At 38.1% G+C, this 17,455-nt stretch overlaps 2 protein-coding genes across 7 annotated transcripts in view; one reads left to right on the top strand and one right to left on the bottom strand.

Moving 5' to 3' along the window:
• mthl14 (methuselah-like 14) overlaps positions 1 to 17,455 on the top strand; it is a 260,291-nt gene that overhangs the window by 164,964 nt on the left and 77,872 nt on the right. The gene's annotated exons all lie outside the window — the stretch shown is intronic.
• Positions 1,095 to 3,181, bottom strand: LOC142233415 (uncharacterized). Its single transcript, XM_075304322.1, has 2 exons — positions 1,731 to 3,181; positions 1,095 to 1,322 (listed from the first exon to the last, which is right to left on the bottom strand). Exon 1 carries the CDS (start codon positions 2,656 to 2,658, stop codon positions 1,732 to 1,734), a length of 927 nt encoding a protein of 308 aa, XP_075160437.1. The 5' UTR covers positions 2,659 to 3,181; the 3' UTR covers positions 1,095 to 1,322; position 1,731.

Raw genomic sequence — 17,455 nt, 5'->3', positions numbered from 1 at the left:
CCAGGAACGAACTTCAATCAAAATTCTGCTTATGGCACATCAAAGTGGAATTCATTACCTACATTTGGATATATGCCATGTGTTCTAACAGTGATTTTGGACGAAGATATTCTGGATTACAAATTTTCCACTATGGGCCATTTGCTAGATTCTACCATGGAAGCCAGAAACGGACTTCGTTCAAAATTCTGCTTATGGCACATCAAAGTGGAAGTCATTCCCTACATTTTGATATATGTAGTATGTTCCAACACTTTTTTTGGAAGAAGTTATCCAAGATTCCAAGTTTTCCACTATGGGCCATTTGCTAGATTTTACCATGGAAGCCAGGAACGGACTTCGTTCAAAATTCTGCTTATGGCACCAAAGTTGAAGTCATCACCTACATTTTGATGTATGCCATGTGTTCCAATAGTGGTTTTGGACGAAGGTATTCTGGATTCCAAATTTTCCACTATAGGCCATTTACTAAATTGTACCATGGAAGCCAGGAACGGACTTCGATCAAAATTCTGCTTATAGCACATCAAAGTGGAAGTCATTACCTACATATTGATGTATGCCATGAGTTCTAACAGTGTTTTTGGACGGAGTTATCGTGGATTCAAAGTTTTCCACTGTGGGTCATTTGTTGGATTCTACCATGGAAGCCAGGAACGGACTTCGTTCAAAATTCTGCTTATGGCACATCAAAGTGGAAGTCATTATCTACATTTTGATATATGCCATGTGTTCCAACAGTGTTTTTGGACGAAGTTATCCAAGATTCCAAGTTTTCCACTATGGGCCATTTGCTAGATTTTACCATGGAAGCCATGATCGAACTTCGTTCAAAATTCTGCTTATGTCACATCAAAGTGGAAGTCATTGCCTACATTTTGATATATGCCATGTGTTTAGCGCTCAATCTAATTCCTATTTTTTGCCTTTCAAATGAGAAGACGATATATAAAAATTCGGTTCAATATTTACAAATTTTTATTGAATAAATTACTTAAAATTATTCACTTATAATTGTTAGAAAATTCATTATTCATTATTAACAATAACAATTCAAAGTGCAATAATTCATTGTGATAAAAATTCAATGTGCAATATAAAAGAACTTGTGCAATATTAGATATAGTCGTAGATTTAGGTTAAACTTGTGCAATATTAGAAATAATCGTAGGTTTAGGTTCAATTCAAAATAGATTTAGATTAATTAGTTTTAGATTAGATTATTTATGTGTCTTTGGTTGTGTCCAGCACTTTCACTTCGTTGTTGTAGGTGTCCATCACTTTCGTTTATGTTTGTTGGGTCACTTTGTGTAAACGTCTTCCTAGAAAATCTTTGTTTTATTTCTGTTGTTTGTTCACTAAATGTTTATTGTTATTTATTATAATGGTTTTATTTTACACACTTTGGCACTGCGCGTTATTTTACTTTACGGGGGGAGCAGAACGGAGCAAAACGATTTTTAATAGTCGACGCGTGAGATTCAACTAACTTCACTTGATCATTTGTCAATGTTTGGAATCTTCCCATTAAACGGAGATTTTCCAATCACTATTCCAAACATTCCAAATAAACAAATGAAGGACAAAAGGAAATTTCGAAAATTGAATTTGTCCGCTATATACAGTGGAACCCAAACATATGAATCCACAGTGGAACCCATATGCATGAATTCCCTGTTCAAGTGAACTTTGAACATTCTGCCCCCCCAGTGACCAAGTGCTGCTCTTACCTTACTCTCGTAGCGTCACCGTATTTGTGGGTCCTGCAAATATGTACCCCAAAAGTGTTTTTTGAGCGTACACTTCCCCGAGATCCGTGAGGGATATGTCCCGTCGCCTGAGGTAAACAAAAACGTCCCCTCCGATTTCCAGGTCTATGGGATCATTTGACCGAATATCTCGGTCAGCCATCGGATGTTGAAAGCCCACGCTTGGGTCCTCTAATATCGCCTCCGAATATACCCTCCGGGGTAAATCCCTAGTCACGACAGCATCCACCTTGAAGATCGTCTGCTGACTAGGGTGTCTAGATTGCAGAGCGATCCTCACCAGCCGATGTTCCCCCTTTCGAATTATGGGAAATCCAAATCTTGTCACCACTGAGTACGCTATGCGGGAGATTGGGGCGGATTGGCACAACAAAACCCGAACTTCACGCCACCGCTCACAGTCGTTATCTGCCACCTTCACCACCGCCGTCGGTAGAAATACGTTAGAACGGTGATACGGCAGTTCAACCTCTGGCATCATTTCCTCGGCATTGCCTTGGATCAGCGGTATTTGTGGCGAAGGTACTCCCAAGACAGGTTCAAGTTGTGGAGCACCATGAAGCAGGGTATGGTGCCTGATCCTGCACTCTCGGCATCCCGTCACAACTGGGCAATCAGGTGCCAGGTGGCTCCTGGCCAAGCAATTTCTGCAATATCCCCTCCTTTCCACAGCTTCATACCGTTGGAAAGGGGTATATTGCAGGAATCGCTGGCATAACCGCAGCGCATGATCTTCCTGACACAACCCACAGGAAAATTGCCAGTTTGGAAGGCGACGCCGAGAGGCAGATCTACTGGGTCTTGACGGGTTTGCTCGTCGCTGAATCCGCAGTGTGGGTCTTGAGTCACGTACTGGTGAGGGGTCGGGTTGTGGTAGATAAGCAGCCATTTTCTGAAAGTGAAATCTCGTGAGTACCGTATTTTTGATATAAACATGTAATGGGCTATTGATTGTTCGAAAACAACTTAATAATTTTAACTATGGGTCTAGTAATTACACCGTTGACGGTCCTCACGTCTACAACCCGGACATTCTGATCGGATCCCAAATAAGTCTTTTCTATACGACCCAACTTCCACTCACTAGGAGCTACTTTTTCATCTTTAATAACTACTAGATCGTTTTCCTGAAGGTTAACAGACGGTCGTTTCCATTTATAGCGACGGTGAAGTTCATTCAAATATTCAGACTTCCATCTAATACAAAAGTTTTGAGAAATAATGCGAAGTCTCTTCCAACGATTTACTAAATTTACGTCCTCACTTGACAAGTCAGGTTCTGCAGGAGTTAATAACGACGATCCTACCAAAAAATGTGCCGGGGTTAAAGGAGATAAATCATTTGGGTCTTCGCTTGCTGGACTTAGGGGTCGAGAATTGAGGCAAGCTTCAATTCTGGCCAATATTGTAGACAATTCTTCAAATGTGAAATGCATTTGAGGCATACATTTCTTTAAATGCGATTTAAAGGATTTTACACCAGCCTCCCATAACCCGCCCATATGTGGAGCCCCGGGAGGTATGAAGCTCCACTCTAAATTCTGATGGAAGTTATCGTGAGTGACACGATCTTTGAGCGACTTCATGAATTCTAACCTATCCTTTTTGACGAGCTCCGCTGCTCCTACAAAGTTAGTCCCGTTATCAGAGAAAATTTTCGAAGGGCAACCGCGTCTGCCTATAAATCTGGCCAAAGCCGCCATAAACGATTGGGTCGACATATCACTAGTGGCCTCAAGATGAATGGCCTTTGTTGAAAAACATACGAATATGCAAACATAACCTTTAGTAATGAGGCAAGCTCGCCCTGTGAAATTTTTGATGCTAAATGGGCCTGTGAAGTCTACTCCGGTATGGGTAAAGGGTCTTGTCAAAGTTGTGCGTTCGGGAGGCAACGAAGCCATTATTTGATTTTGTGTCTGGTGTCGATGCACGATGCATGATCGACAGTTGTGTATTATCTTTTTAACTAAGGGTTTTAATCGAAATATCCAAAATTCCGCCCGTATAACTCGGGTCATGAGCTGGTTCCCTCCGTGCAAAGTAACTTTATGAACAAATTCAACATACAAATGTGAGAAGCGAGATTCATGAGGTAAAAGTATTGGGTGTCGTTCGTTATAGCTAAGAGCTGGTGACTGATCGAGGCGTCCATTAGACCTAATTATACCCTTGGAATCAATGAATGGGTTCAACGGTAGGAGATGACTGTTACTTGATATACGTTTCTTTTGAGAGAGGGCCATGTATTCTTCCCGAAAGTAATTCTTTTGTGTACAAACTATAAGACGAGTCTTAATATCTTGTATTTCATTACTAGTGATTTCAAGGGATGATATACGGTATTGAGTTCGATTTGCACCCGTGTTTCGCCAAAAACGAAGAACATATGCCAAAACTCTGTATGCGCGAGAAAGTGACGAAAACCGCAGTAAGGGGTCTTCTACAGTTGTCGTTGTTAGAACTTTAACTGGTTTGGTCTCTAAAGTTGTTAACTTCTTTATGTGGCCAACGGTCTTTGGGCAATTTGAGCCACTGGGGTCCCGTCCACCACAACTCGTGATTTTGTAGTTCATTTGGAGTACAACCGCGACTTGCAACATCAGCTGGATTGTTTTCTGAATCAACATGATTCCAATTTTCGTTACCTACATATTCAAGTATGTCAGAAACTCTGTTGCCTACAAAGGTACTCCATGAGCAAGGTGGTTTTTTAAGCCAAGCAAGAACGATTGTTGAGTCTGTCCAGAAGTAAATTTTAAAATTTGTAATTTGCAAGCTAGGGACTACGGCATTAGACAACTTTGCTAACATTACTGCCCCACATAATTCCAATCGCGGTAAAGATATTTTCTTAATTGGGGCTACACGAGTCTTGGCCGCTAATAACGAAGTGTATATTTTATCTTTATGTTCAATCCTGATATAAAGTGCCGCAGCATATGCGCTTTCTGAGGCGTCGCAGAACCCATGTATCTCGACCTTACTGGAGGGAGAAAATTGTATCCATCTAGGTATGGAAATTGTGTCTATGCATGGTGTATTCTTTACAAAACTCTTCCAGTTCATTCGGGTCATGGGTTTCAACGGGTCATCCCAACCTATCTGATCTAACCAAATTTGTTGCATAACTAATTTCGCAACTACTATAACTGGGGCCAACCAACCACAGGGATCAAAGAATCGTGCTATTGTAGAGAGTACATCGCGTTTGGTACACAATTCATTTTCTGTGACAATTGGAGCTTTAAATGTGAAATTGTCCCCTTTTACGTTCCAACGTATACCTAATGTTTTTGTTGAAGAATCCTCTGAGAGATCTAGCCAATTTATTGGTAAAAGAATATCAGGGTCTAAATCTTTTAGCAGAAATGGGTCATTTGAGGTCCACTTTCTAAGTTCAAACCCGGCTGAAGTTAATGCTGTGATCAACTCATTTCGAGAAACAATTGCATCCTCTCGAGTGTGAGCTCCAGCTAGCACGTCATCAACGTATAAGTTTTCCCTAATGATTTTCGCCCCTAAGGGATATTTATTTTTTACATCTTCAGCCAGTTGTAGTAGGGTACGAATTGCTAAGAACGGCGCGCAATTAATTCCGAATGTTACTGTCAATAGCTCAAAATCTTCCACTGGTTGTTCTGGAGATTTTCTAAAAAGAATTCTTTGAAAAGGGGCTTGATTTGGATCAATCATTATTTGACGGTACATTTTTGTAATGTCCGCGTTAAACACGTATTTAAAAAATCTCCATTTCAAAATTTGCAAAACTAAATCTTGCTGAAGGACGGGTCCAGTGTGGAGAATCTCATTTAAACTTTTCTTATTGGAAGTGGGATTCGACGCGTTAAAAACCACACGAAATTTTGTGGTCACTCTGTCTGGTTTTATAACCGCATGATGCGGTAAGTAATAATGTGGAGTTTTTGTGATTTCATGGGTCTGCACTTTTCGCATATGCCCTAACTCCAAATATTCTAAAATTGCTGAGTCATATTGTTTTTTAACTTCAGGGTCCTTTAATAATTTCTTTTCCATGCGATTAAATTGAGCCATGGCAATATTTCTTGAATTTCCAAGTTCTGTACAAGATTTGAATGGCAGTGTTACGATGTACCGCCCTTCGCTATTTCGACGAGTTGTATTTTTGAAGTTTTCTTCACAAAACTGGTCTTCACTTGACCTCAAATTCTTTTTTGGGGTTTCCTCCACCTCCCAAAAACGTGTGATTATTTTTTCAATTGAAGTTGCGCTATAAAGTGTAATCTGATTTTTGTGATGCATATCTTGTACGATGGGTCCACCAATTACCCATCCGAAAACAGTGCTCTGTGCTATCATCGAGTCTATTGATTTCATAGGTACCCCCGTTGAATATATGAATGGTCCAATGTCCAAGCCAATTAGCATATCAACCGATCGACTTTCAAAGAATCGAGGGTCTGCTAAATCTAAATTCCAAATGTCCTCAAATTGACATGATTGCAAATTACGTGTCGGTAAACTTGAGGGTAGATTTTTTAAGACGGGCGCCCATACTTCTAAATTAAACGTAGGGTCAACACGTGAACAAAGTTTGAACACACAAGCTTTGGTAGAAGTTTCCGAAATGGTTTCGCTTAAACCGGTTACATGCACTAAGTTCTTTACTGTAGGTAATTGTAATTTATTTTTTATTTTTTCAGAAATAAAAGTTGATTGTGATCCAGGGTCAATGATAGCCCTGACATCATATCTCTGTCCCTTCGACTTGATTTGTACCATAGCAGTGAACAAAAGCGTTTCTCGAGGCTGCGAATTGGGAATATTTTCTTGAAGTGTCAGTGTCGTTATACTAGGAGTCTCAATACTAGGTGTGGACTGTATATTAGGTGATGACGATTGCGCTAGGGTGGTTAGAGCAGCCGCACTGGTACTAGGTCGCACGTACTCTCTAACCGTCTCGACTAGATTGGTAGGAACAGTAGCACTTGCGCTAGGTTGTACGTCCTGTCTACCGGTATGAACTAATGTGGTGAGAGCTGCAGCACTTGTACTAGGTTGTGCTGCGTCTCGGATGCTATGGGTCTTTGTAGGGTTATGGGTCTCGTTACCCTTATGTAACAAACTATGGTGTCTTTGATTACATTCCCTACAACTATAACGACTTTTACATTCCCGAACTCCATGATCAGCAAAGAGACAGTTGTAACAAAGATGATTAACTTTTACTATATGGATACGATCGTTTGGAGTTTTTTCTAGAAATTGCGGACAATCCCGCAAATAATGTTTCGCTTTACAAAATATACAAAGTATTTGGCATGTTTTCTGATTTGATGGTTTGTTAGATTGTGAATTGTAGTTGAGTTTGAGATTAGTCCCCTTAGGTTTTTGAAAGACATTAGTCTGGAAACTATTTACCCGTCTATCCCTTTTTTCAAAATCAGATCTAGGTTGATTGGGCTTTACAAATTGGGGTTTTATGTTTCCTACAGACTCCAACGTTTTAAACTTATCAGTTAAAAATTCGTTCAAGTTATTCCAAGTAGGAAGAATAGAACAATCTTCAAGGTTGCTCTCAAATTCTTGCAAAAATGTTCTAGGAAGTTTAGTTGACACTATGTAAACTAGTATTGGGTCCCATTCCCCCGTTTTTACCTGTAGGGCCTCTAATGTTTGAGTGCAACTAGTGACAGTTCTCTGTAATTTTTGAACTGATGATGCGATGTCAATCGACACAGTAGGTAAATTAAAAAGTGTCTTGAGCTGTTCATTTACTTGCATACGTTTGTTTTCATACCGATTTACTAAATTTCTCCACGCAATGTCAAAACCCTCGTTGGTTAAAGGCACATTACTTATTACTTCACGAGCTTCTCCCGCTGTCTTTTGGGTCAAATGAAATAGTTTTTCTACTTTGCTCAGTTTGGAATTATTTATATAAATAGCGGAGAATAAATCTCTAAAGGTGGGCCATTCGCGATACCCTCCTTTAAATACATCTGCTTCGCAAGGGGGTAAGCGTAATGTAGGGGTCATATCATCATCTAAAGAATTGCGTTTCTTTATTTCTGCATCTCGGGTCAATTGCTCTTCTTTCTGTTTTTCTGTGCGATCAATGATTTCAACATTCAGCACACTAAGACATTTTTTATAACAGTCAAGAGCATCTTTATAACGATCACGCAATTTATTTTTGTCGATTGGTGTTTCGCCTTCTGTAGGAACTTTATCTCGACATTCGAGATAAGAGCGCTTTACATTATCCCACAAAGAATCGAGTTCAACCCGGGAAGTTTGTAAAGAGTGAAGATCTTCACTGACAGCCTTAATAGAGCAAATGCTCTCAATGTCAATTAGATCATTCACGCAATTAGCAAATCGTTCTGCTAGGATTTTCGCCATTATAATTTGTTCTTAAATAACCTTTGATCCAGTCAAATGTTCCAAGTCAAATTATTATCCCACCACTAGAAAGAAAGAAGTTCGTATTTCAGAAAAGAAGAGTTTTTCTGCAACAACTTTTCCTTTCAAACCTAGCCAAATTTTTTCCCAGGGTCGAGTGTTAAAAAAAATTTTTTTTTTTTTTTTTTTTGGGTCACAAACGCGAAACCAACGAGATTTTTGAAACGAGAAAAGAATGTGTCAAAAAAATTTCAATTCCAGATATACAGATATTTTCCCAGCGAAATAATCCAATTCGGACAGATTCGCTAACAAACGCTTAAGTATTTTTAGGTATCGGGTCACCAAGATAACAACAATGTGCACAAATTAGTTTTTCATCCAACTTGTAGTTGGGTCACAGAAAAAATGTAATTTCGATAAGCTTCGACCAGCAATAATAGGTTTTTACAATAGCAAATCACACACAAAAAAAAAAGTTAAAGTTAAACAAAAAGATATTACGATTTAAATTTCATAATAATTCAAAAAATTTTTTTTTACCGTTCAATTGTTTTAAAAATTTAAAGAAAAGTAAAGGCTTAAAGTTTATTGGTTTCAGCACAATTTTTTTGAAAGCAAAATATAAAATAAAATTTTGATTGCACTTTTGAAATTCATGATATACGTTTAAATCGACATTTTGAAAATAATTATCGAAAATTAACTGTCAATTTTACACTTTTTATAATAAAATTAAAATTTTTTTTGATAAACGAACTAAATATAAATTTAAACGAGAATTAGTTTTTTTATAATTGTCGTAAATCAGTCTTTACTCGTATTTTATATTATTGTTGGTGTAAAAACATATTATTGCTGGCTTTGGGTCGATTGGATTTTTTTTTTTTTGTAGTGTCTTTTGAATTTTGTTTTAGTTTTAGTTTTTTATTGTACGTTGGAAATTGACCGTTATTGCGGTAATTTTTAAAGTCCAAGGTTCAAACGTACAGTTTTTTCAAAAGTTTATTGTTGTTAATAATTATCCGACCGTACCGAAATAATTTGGGTTTTGAAAAATGCACAATTAATAAAAAATTTTTTATTTTAGTGTCGAAAAATTTATCGTTAAACTTGGGTTTGATATGAAATATTTACAAAAAAAATCAAATTGATTAAAAGATATGAAAACGCCAACTAAAAATTTTTTTTCCAAATTATTATAATTCTTTCCAAGTTGCACGGTAAATTTTTGACGGTGTCACAATTTGCTATTAACAAATTTTTCTTTTTTCACTGTCACAAATTATTAACCAAAAACAATTTTAAACAAATTATTATTAGTATTTCACTTTTTTGTCTCTGTGGCCCACTGTGCACGTTCACACACACATTTTTTGTTTGATATCAAATTTTGATTTGATTTTTTAATTGTTCACAAAAAACCAACGACACTATAGTTTGTAAAATTTTAATTATTTTAATTTGTTTTATTTTCTTTGTTGCACCCTGTTGTTGTTATTGGTTTTAATTTGTTAGTGGTCGGCTTGTGTTTTATGTCAATTGTCACTGTCACTTGTTTGTATGTATATTCTCAATTGTTTCTTTTCCACCAATTTCTTGGAATATTATTTAATTGTTTTTTGTAATTTTTTCAATAAATACCACCACAAATTAAACAAATTAAAATATCAAACAAATTAACTTTTTGTCTATTATTTTTTCCACAATAACTTTTTATATCAACAAACACTTAAATATTGCAATTTAATGCATTTAGTATTGTTTGTATGTACGGTTGTATGTAACCCACCTTTATTTTGGATGGTTTACTTGTACACGTATGTCTGTCGCACTTGCACTTGTACTTTTTATTACACAAATGATCACTGCACATACATTTGTTATTGTTTTTCACTATTATTAAATTTTATAAATTTGAAATTTATTAAATGAAGGAAAAGACAAAAACAAACTCGGTCACAAATTGGGTCACTGGTATTTATTTCTTTCTTTTTTTTTTTTTTTTGATACGTTTTTTAGCAATTGAAAAAAACACACTTTTAATCCGGTTCGAAGGACCAAATGTTTAGCGCTCAATCTAATTCCTATTTTTTGCCTTTCAAATGAGAAGACGATATATAAAAATTCGGTTCAATATTTACAAATTTTTATTGAATAAATTACTTAAAATTATTCACTTATAATTGTTAGAAAATTCATTATTCATTATTAACAATAACAATTCAAAGTGCAATAATTCATTGTGATAAAAAATTCAATGTGCAATATAAAAGAACTTGTGCAATATTAGATATAGTCGTAGATTTAGGTTAAACTTGTGCAATATTAGAAATAATCGTAGGTTTAGGTTCAATTCAAAATATATTTAGATTAATTAGTTTTAGATTAGATTATTTATGTGTCTTTGGTTGTGTCCAGCACTTTCACTTCGTTGTTGTAGGTGTCCATCACTTTCGTTTATGTTTGTTGGGTCACTTTGTGTAAACGTCTTCCTAGAAAATCTTTGTTTTATTTCTGTTGTTTGTTCACTAAATGTTTATTGTTATTTATTATAATGGTTTTATTTTACACACTTTGGCACTGCGCGTTATTTTACTTTACGGGGGGAGCAGAACGGAGCAAAACGATTTTTAATAGTCGACGCGTGAGATTCAACTAACTTCACTTGATCATTTGTCAATGTTTGGAATCTTCCCATTAAACGGAGATTTTCCAATCACTATTCCAAACATTCCAAATAAACAAATGAAGGACAAAAGGAAATTTCGAAAATTGAATTTGTCCGCTATATACAGTGGAACCCAAACATATGAATCCACAGTGGAACCCATATGCATGAATTCCCTGTTCAAGTGAACTTTGAACACCATGTGTTCCAACAGTGTTTTTGGACGAAGTTATCCAAGATTCCAAGTTTTCCACTATGGGCCATTTGCTAGATTTTACCATGGAAGCCAGAAACGGACTTCGTTCAAAATTCTGCTTATGAAACATCAAAGTGGAAGTCATTACCTACATTTTGATGTATGTCATGTGTTCCAACAGTGGTTTTGAACGACGATATCCCTGATTCCAAGTTTTCCACTGGGGGGCAGAACATAGATTCTACCATGGAAACCAGGAACGGATTTCGTTTCAAATTCCGCTAATGGGACATCAAAGTGGAGGTCATTACCTACATTTTGATATATATCATGAGTTCCAACAGTGTTTTTGGACGAAGATATCCGTGATTCCAAGTTTTCCACTGGGGGCAGAACATGGATTCTACCATGGAAGCCAGGAACGGACTTCGTTCAAAATTCCGCTATTGGGACATCAAAGTTGAGGTCATTACCTACATTTGGATGAATGTCATGTGTTCCAACAGTGTTTTTGAACGAAGATATCCCTGATTCCAAGTTTTCCACTGGGGGGCAGAACATAGATTCTACCATGGAAGCCAGGAACGGACTTCGTTCAAATTTCTCCTTATGGCACAACAAAGTGGATGTCATTACCTACATTTGTATGTCTGTCATGAGTTCCAATAGTGTTTTTGGACGAAGTTATCCTGGATTCCAAGTTTTCCACTATGGGCCATTTGCTAGATACTACCATGGAAGTCAGAAACGGACTTCGTTCAAAATTCTGCTAACGGCACATCAAAGTGGAAGTCATTACCTACATTTTGATATATGCCTTGAGTTCCAAAAGTGTTTTTGGACGAAGATAACATGGATTCCAAGTTTTCCACTATGCGCCATTTGCTAGATACTACCATGGAAGTCAGAAATGGACTTCGTTTAAAATTCTGCTTATGTGGAAGTCATTACCTACATATTGATGTATGCCATAAGTTCCAACAGTGTTGTTGGACGAAGTTATCCAAGATTCCAAGTTTTCCACTATGGGCCATTTGCTAGATTCTACCATGGAAGCCAGAAACGGACTTCGTTCAAAATTCTGCTTATGAAACATCAAAGGGGAAGTCATTACCTACATACTGATGTATGCCGTGTGTTCCAACAGTGTTTTTGGACGAAGATATCCTGGATTCCAAGTTTTCCACTATGGGCCTTTTGCTAGATTCTACCATGGAAGCCAGAACGGACTTCGTTCAAAATTCCGCTTATGGCACATCAAAGTGGAAGTCATTACCTACATTTTGATATATGCCATGTGTTCCAACAGTGTTTTTGGACGAAGTTATATAAGATTCCAAGTTTTCCACTATGGGCCATTTGCTAGATTCTACCATGGACGCCAGGAACGGACTTCAATCAAAATTCTGCTTATGGCACATCAAAGTGGAATTCATTACCTACATTTTTATATATGCCATGTGTTCTAACAATGATTTTGGACGAAGATATCCTGGATACCAAATTTTCCACTATGGGCCATTTGCTAGATTCTACCATGGAAGCCAGAAACGGACTTCGTTCAAAATTCTGCTTATGGCACATCAAATTGGAACTCAGTCCCTACATTTTGATGTATGTCATGAGTTCCAACAGTGGTTTTGGACGAAGGTATTCTGGATTCCATGTTTTCCACTATGGGCCTTTTGCTAGATTCTACCATGGAAGCCAGTAACGGACTTCGTTCAAAATTACGCGTATGGCACATCAAAGTGGAAGTCATTACCTACATTTTGATATATGCCATGTGTTCCAACAGTGTTTTTGGACGAAGTTATATAAGATTCCAAGTTAACCACTATGGGCCATTTGCTAGATTCTACCATGGAAGCCAGAAACGGACTTCGTTCAAAATTCTGCTTATGGCACATCAAAGTGGAAGTCATTCCCTACATTTTGATATATGTAGTATGTTCCAAAACTTTTTTTGGAAGAAGTTATCCAAGATTCCAAGTTTTCCACTATGGGCCATTTGCTAGATTTTACCACGGAAGCCAGGAACGGACTTCGTTCAAAATTCTGCTTATGGCACCAAAGTTGAAGTCATTACCTACATTTTGATGTATGCCATGTGTTCCAATAGTGGTTTTGGACGAAGGTATTCTGGATTCCAAATTTTCCACTATAGGCCATTTACTAAATTGTACCATGGAAGCCAGGAACGGACTTCGATCAAAATTCTGCTTATAGCACATCAAAGTGGAAGTCATTACCTACATATTGATGTATGCCATGAGTTCTAACAGTGTTTTTGGACGGAGTTATCGTGGATTCAAAGTTTTCCACTGTGGGTCATTTGTTGGATTCTACCATGGAAGCCAGGAAGGGACTTCGTTCAAAATTCTGCTTATGGCACATCAAAGTGGAAGTCATTATCTACATTTTGATATATGCCATGTGTTCCAACCGTGTTTTTGGACGAAGTTATCCAAGATTCCAAGTTTTCCACTATGGGCCATTTGCTAGATTTTACCATGGAAGCCATGATCGAACTTCGTTCAAAATTCTGCTTATGTCACATCAAAGTGGAAGTCATTGCCTACATTTTGATATATGCCATGTGTTCCAACAGTGTTTTTGGACGAAGTTATCCAAGATTCTTAAGTTAACGTTTTCCAGGTCCGCTAGTAATCTGAAACTCCCTAAAGAAAATTTCAATACCCCTTAAGGAAATGGGTCTAACCGTGGGAGTTTTGCGATCTTTGCAGTACATGACTAGTTCTGTCTTTGCAGGATTTACCCCAAGACCATTATCTTTCGCCCATTTCTCAGTCATCCGGAGGGCTCTCTGTATAATATCTCTAACTGTTGATGGGAATTTTCTGTATAATATCTCTAACTGTTGATGGGAATTTTCCCCTGACTGCTAGCGCCACATCATCTGCATATGCCACCACTTGTATCCTTTCTTTTTCTAGGGAAACCAGAAGGTCGTTTATAGCAACATTCCAAAGAAGAGGTGATAGAACTCCTCCTTGAGGAGTGCCTCTGTTCACATACCTTTGTATGTTTGCTTGTCCTAGTGGGGCTGAAATGCGTCTCTTCCTTAGAAGTTCGTCTAACAGCCTAAGTATACCTGGATCAACATTCAGAGTTGTCAGTCCATTTAATATCGAGCTCGGATGGACATTATTGAACGCCCCTTCGATGTCTAGAAACGCCACGATTGTGTATTCTTTGACAGATAGTGAGCTTTCAATAAAGCTGACCAGTTCATGTAGTGCGGTTTCAGTAGACCTGCCCTACGAGTATGCATGTTGTCGTTTCGAGAGCAAACTTGAATCGACGCTAGTTCTAAGATAAATATCTATCATCCTCTCCAGAGTCTTAAGTAGGAATGAGGATAAGCTGATTGGTCGGAAATCATTCGCATTCGAGTGAGAGGATTTTCCCGCTTTAGGTATGAAAACGACTTTTGTTTCCTTCCACTTTCGTGGAATATATGCTAAATTGATACATCCTATATATCGCCGACAACCAGGGGATAATTCTGTCAGCCACCGCTTGTAACTCCGCCGGAGTAATTCCATCAGGTTATTGAATGATCCAAAGCTATTTAACACCCATTTTATTCTAGATTCTGATATAATTTCCTCGATAGGAAACGACCGCTGAGCCACTGTGGCACCGCCAGTGCATGGTTCAACCGTCTGATTTCCGGGAAAATGTGTGTCCAATAGTACCTCCAGCGTCTCATCATTGGACGTTGTCCAATTGCCCTCCGATGTTTTAATGAAACCTGGAGCGGAGTTGGTGGATGCTAGCACCTTCCGTAGTCTGGAAGCCTCGGACGTATTCTCAATGCTGCTGCAGTAATCATTCCAAGAGTTATGCTGAGCCTTTCTCAGTTCTCGCTTGTATCCTCTCAGATTCTTCTTGCAAGCGTCCCAATCCACAGGAGCTCTGGTGGACTTTGCTTTGTTAAAGAGCTTCCTGCACGATTTCCTCATATTACCTAACTCCGTAGACCACCATGGTGGCCGATTTTTCCCGCTTGGCTTCCCTTTAGGGCATGCAGCTTTCAGTGAAATGTTGAAGGCCTTAGTAATCCTCTCCACTGCGTGTTCGATAACTTGCACAGTGCTCATATTTGTCTCTGGTATTTCCGGTATCATCATATTGAACGATTCCCTATACCTATTCCAGTCATTTGGCGGAAATATGGTCTTGGTGGTATGAACATCAAATTTGAAACTGATGTAGCGATGATCTGAGAAGCTGTGTTCACTTAAAACCTGCCACTCAGATATCATTTCATTCAGTTCTTGTGAGGCCAAGGTGATGTCCAAAACCTCTTGCCTGTTTTTAGTGACAAAGGTTGGGGCATCTCCCTTATTGCAAACTACCAGATTAGTACGCAAAATAAACTCTATTAGCGACTGTCCCCTTGCATTAGTATCACTACTTCCCCATATAATATGATGCGCATTCGCATCGCATCCCATAATGAGTTTCGTCTTTGTTTTCAGTGACTCCTCAACTAAGGTCTTAACGGCACATGGAGGCATCTCCCTGTCATGTCCCATATAGACCGAAGATGCCCAATATTTGCATTTGGCTATTTCTAAATTGGCAACGACGGTGTCTGCATTGCACATTGAAGGAAGCAGAGACAAGTTAAGCTCGTGTTTAGCAATTATACAGGCTCGAATTACATCATTACCAGTATACTGCAATAGTTTGAACCCCGGAGTACTTAATTCACATATTTTGTTTCTATAAACATATGGTTCTTGAATAAGAATTATGTCTATGTCCCCTTTCATCAGGAGAACATTTAAGGCAGCACATGCAGCCTTACAATGATGAAGATTTATCTGCAGGATCCGTAGGACCATCGAGATTTTCAACAACCGTCACATCAGCCGCTTCAATCGAGTCATCAAGAATGTCCTCTTCAGAGATATGGTGAGTTCTGAGGCAGTAGAAGCCTCCTCACGCATACGGTATCTATCCATGTCTTCAACTTTGGTATCTCCCTCGACTTCGCAAGAGGATCGGCTTACTTCTGATTCAGACCGAGGCTTGTCCATTTCTGAATCCTTTAGCTGATCGTTTTTATACACCTTCATTTGGATATAATGAAAGCCATAACATACACGGCCCTGAGACTTTGCTAGATGTGGCAAAGACTGAGTGTTCAATATAAACACTGCATGCCGTCTTGGTCCATCCACTTCATCCAAACGGCCAACCTTCCAATCAGCTGTTGGAAGATCTGGATGGCAGCTCATCCGGTGATCGTTCCCTTTTTCCAGCCTCAAGAATTCCTTGAGCCCATTTTAAGGAATCGCTTTGTTTAGCCGACAACGTGCTTGGGTCGACTGATCCTAATTTCTTTAGGATAAACAAAGCATTTCTGCGTTCCTTGAATCTATTTCGTGAGGGATTACCTCCTTTTGATGCCGCTACCTTGGAAAAGGTTCGACTTGTCAAATTGTCGCCACCTGGCGACCCGTCTACAGGTCGACTAATTGGGCCTAACTCTTGGTCATTGCCCAAATTTATAACTCCAGTCGATACCCGTCCACTGGGCCCTGAAGTTAGCAACCTAGTGGATGTCTTTGAATTTCTCTGCATGGTGGCCTAATATCCCACCACACTTGAAATTCGTAGTAGGTACTTATTACGATGATTTTATCCGCTATTAAAAACACGTCCGTTCCGTTCGACGTATATTGGATTAAATTGGTGATAGATTTCCTAAAACAAATCTTCACAAACTTACCATTTCCAAAAACAAACAAAAAGAAATGATAACAGTACAAAAAGGCCAGAAAAACAGAAAACGGCGGAAGCCATGAATTACTAGCATCAGTCGGTTTCGGGGGGGATTCGTGTCTTCTCCTTTCCTGCCTCTGACTTGTTACAAATTCGTTTTATATAGACTCCATAGTAAACTAATATCGATACTTTACACTAAATGGGCCGGAATAATCATAGTCTAATAACCAAAACAAAACCCCTCTATGCTTATGGAAAAAAATATTACACAAAGGTATTGATCACGGCCAACCTGCAGAATTAAATCTCATAGATGTTAAGAGATTTGCGCCTCTAAACCCACGCCTGCCTTTTCCCTTTGGCGCTAAGTAAAGATTTCATTATGGGAACCCACATTTTTATGACCCAAGCCCCGTTATTTCATACGGGAAAAAAGTTCAAACGCTCAGAATCCATTTCATATATATATATATATATATATATATATATATATATATATATATATATATATATATATATATATATATATATATATATATATATATATATATATATATATATATATATATATATATATATATATATATGAAATGGATTCTGAGCGTTTGAACTTTTTTCCCGTATGAAATAACGGGGCTTGGGTCATAAAAATGTGGGTTCCCATAATGA

The sequence above is a fragment of the Haematobia irritans genome, chromosome 4 (genome assembly GCF_050003625.1).
Source record: "Haematobia irritans isolate KBUSLIRL chromosome 4, ASM5000362v1, whole genome shotgun sequence".
NCBI classification, from domain to species: Eukaryota; Metazoa; Arthropoda; class Insecta; order Diptera; family Muscidae; genus Haematobia; species Haematobia irritans.
The sequence above is the reverse complement of the archived record's forward strand: the minus strand, read 5'-3'. Positions and strand labels throughout refer to the sequence as shown.

What these genes read in the sequence shown, in the direction of transcription:
- LOC142233415 (XM_075304322.1), bottom strand. Translation starts at nt 2,658, where the DNA reads ATGGCTGCTTATCTACCACAACCCGACCCCTCACCAGTACGTGACTCA.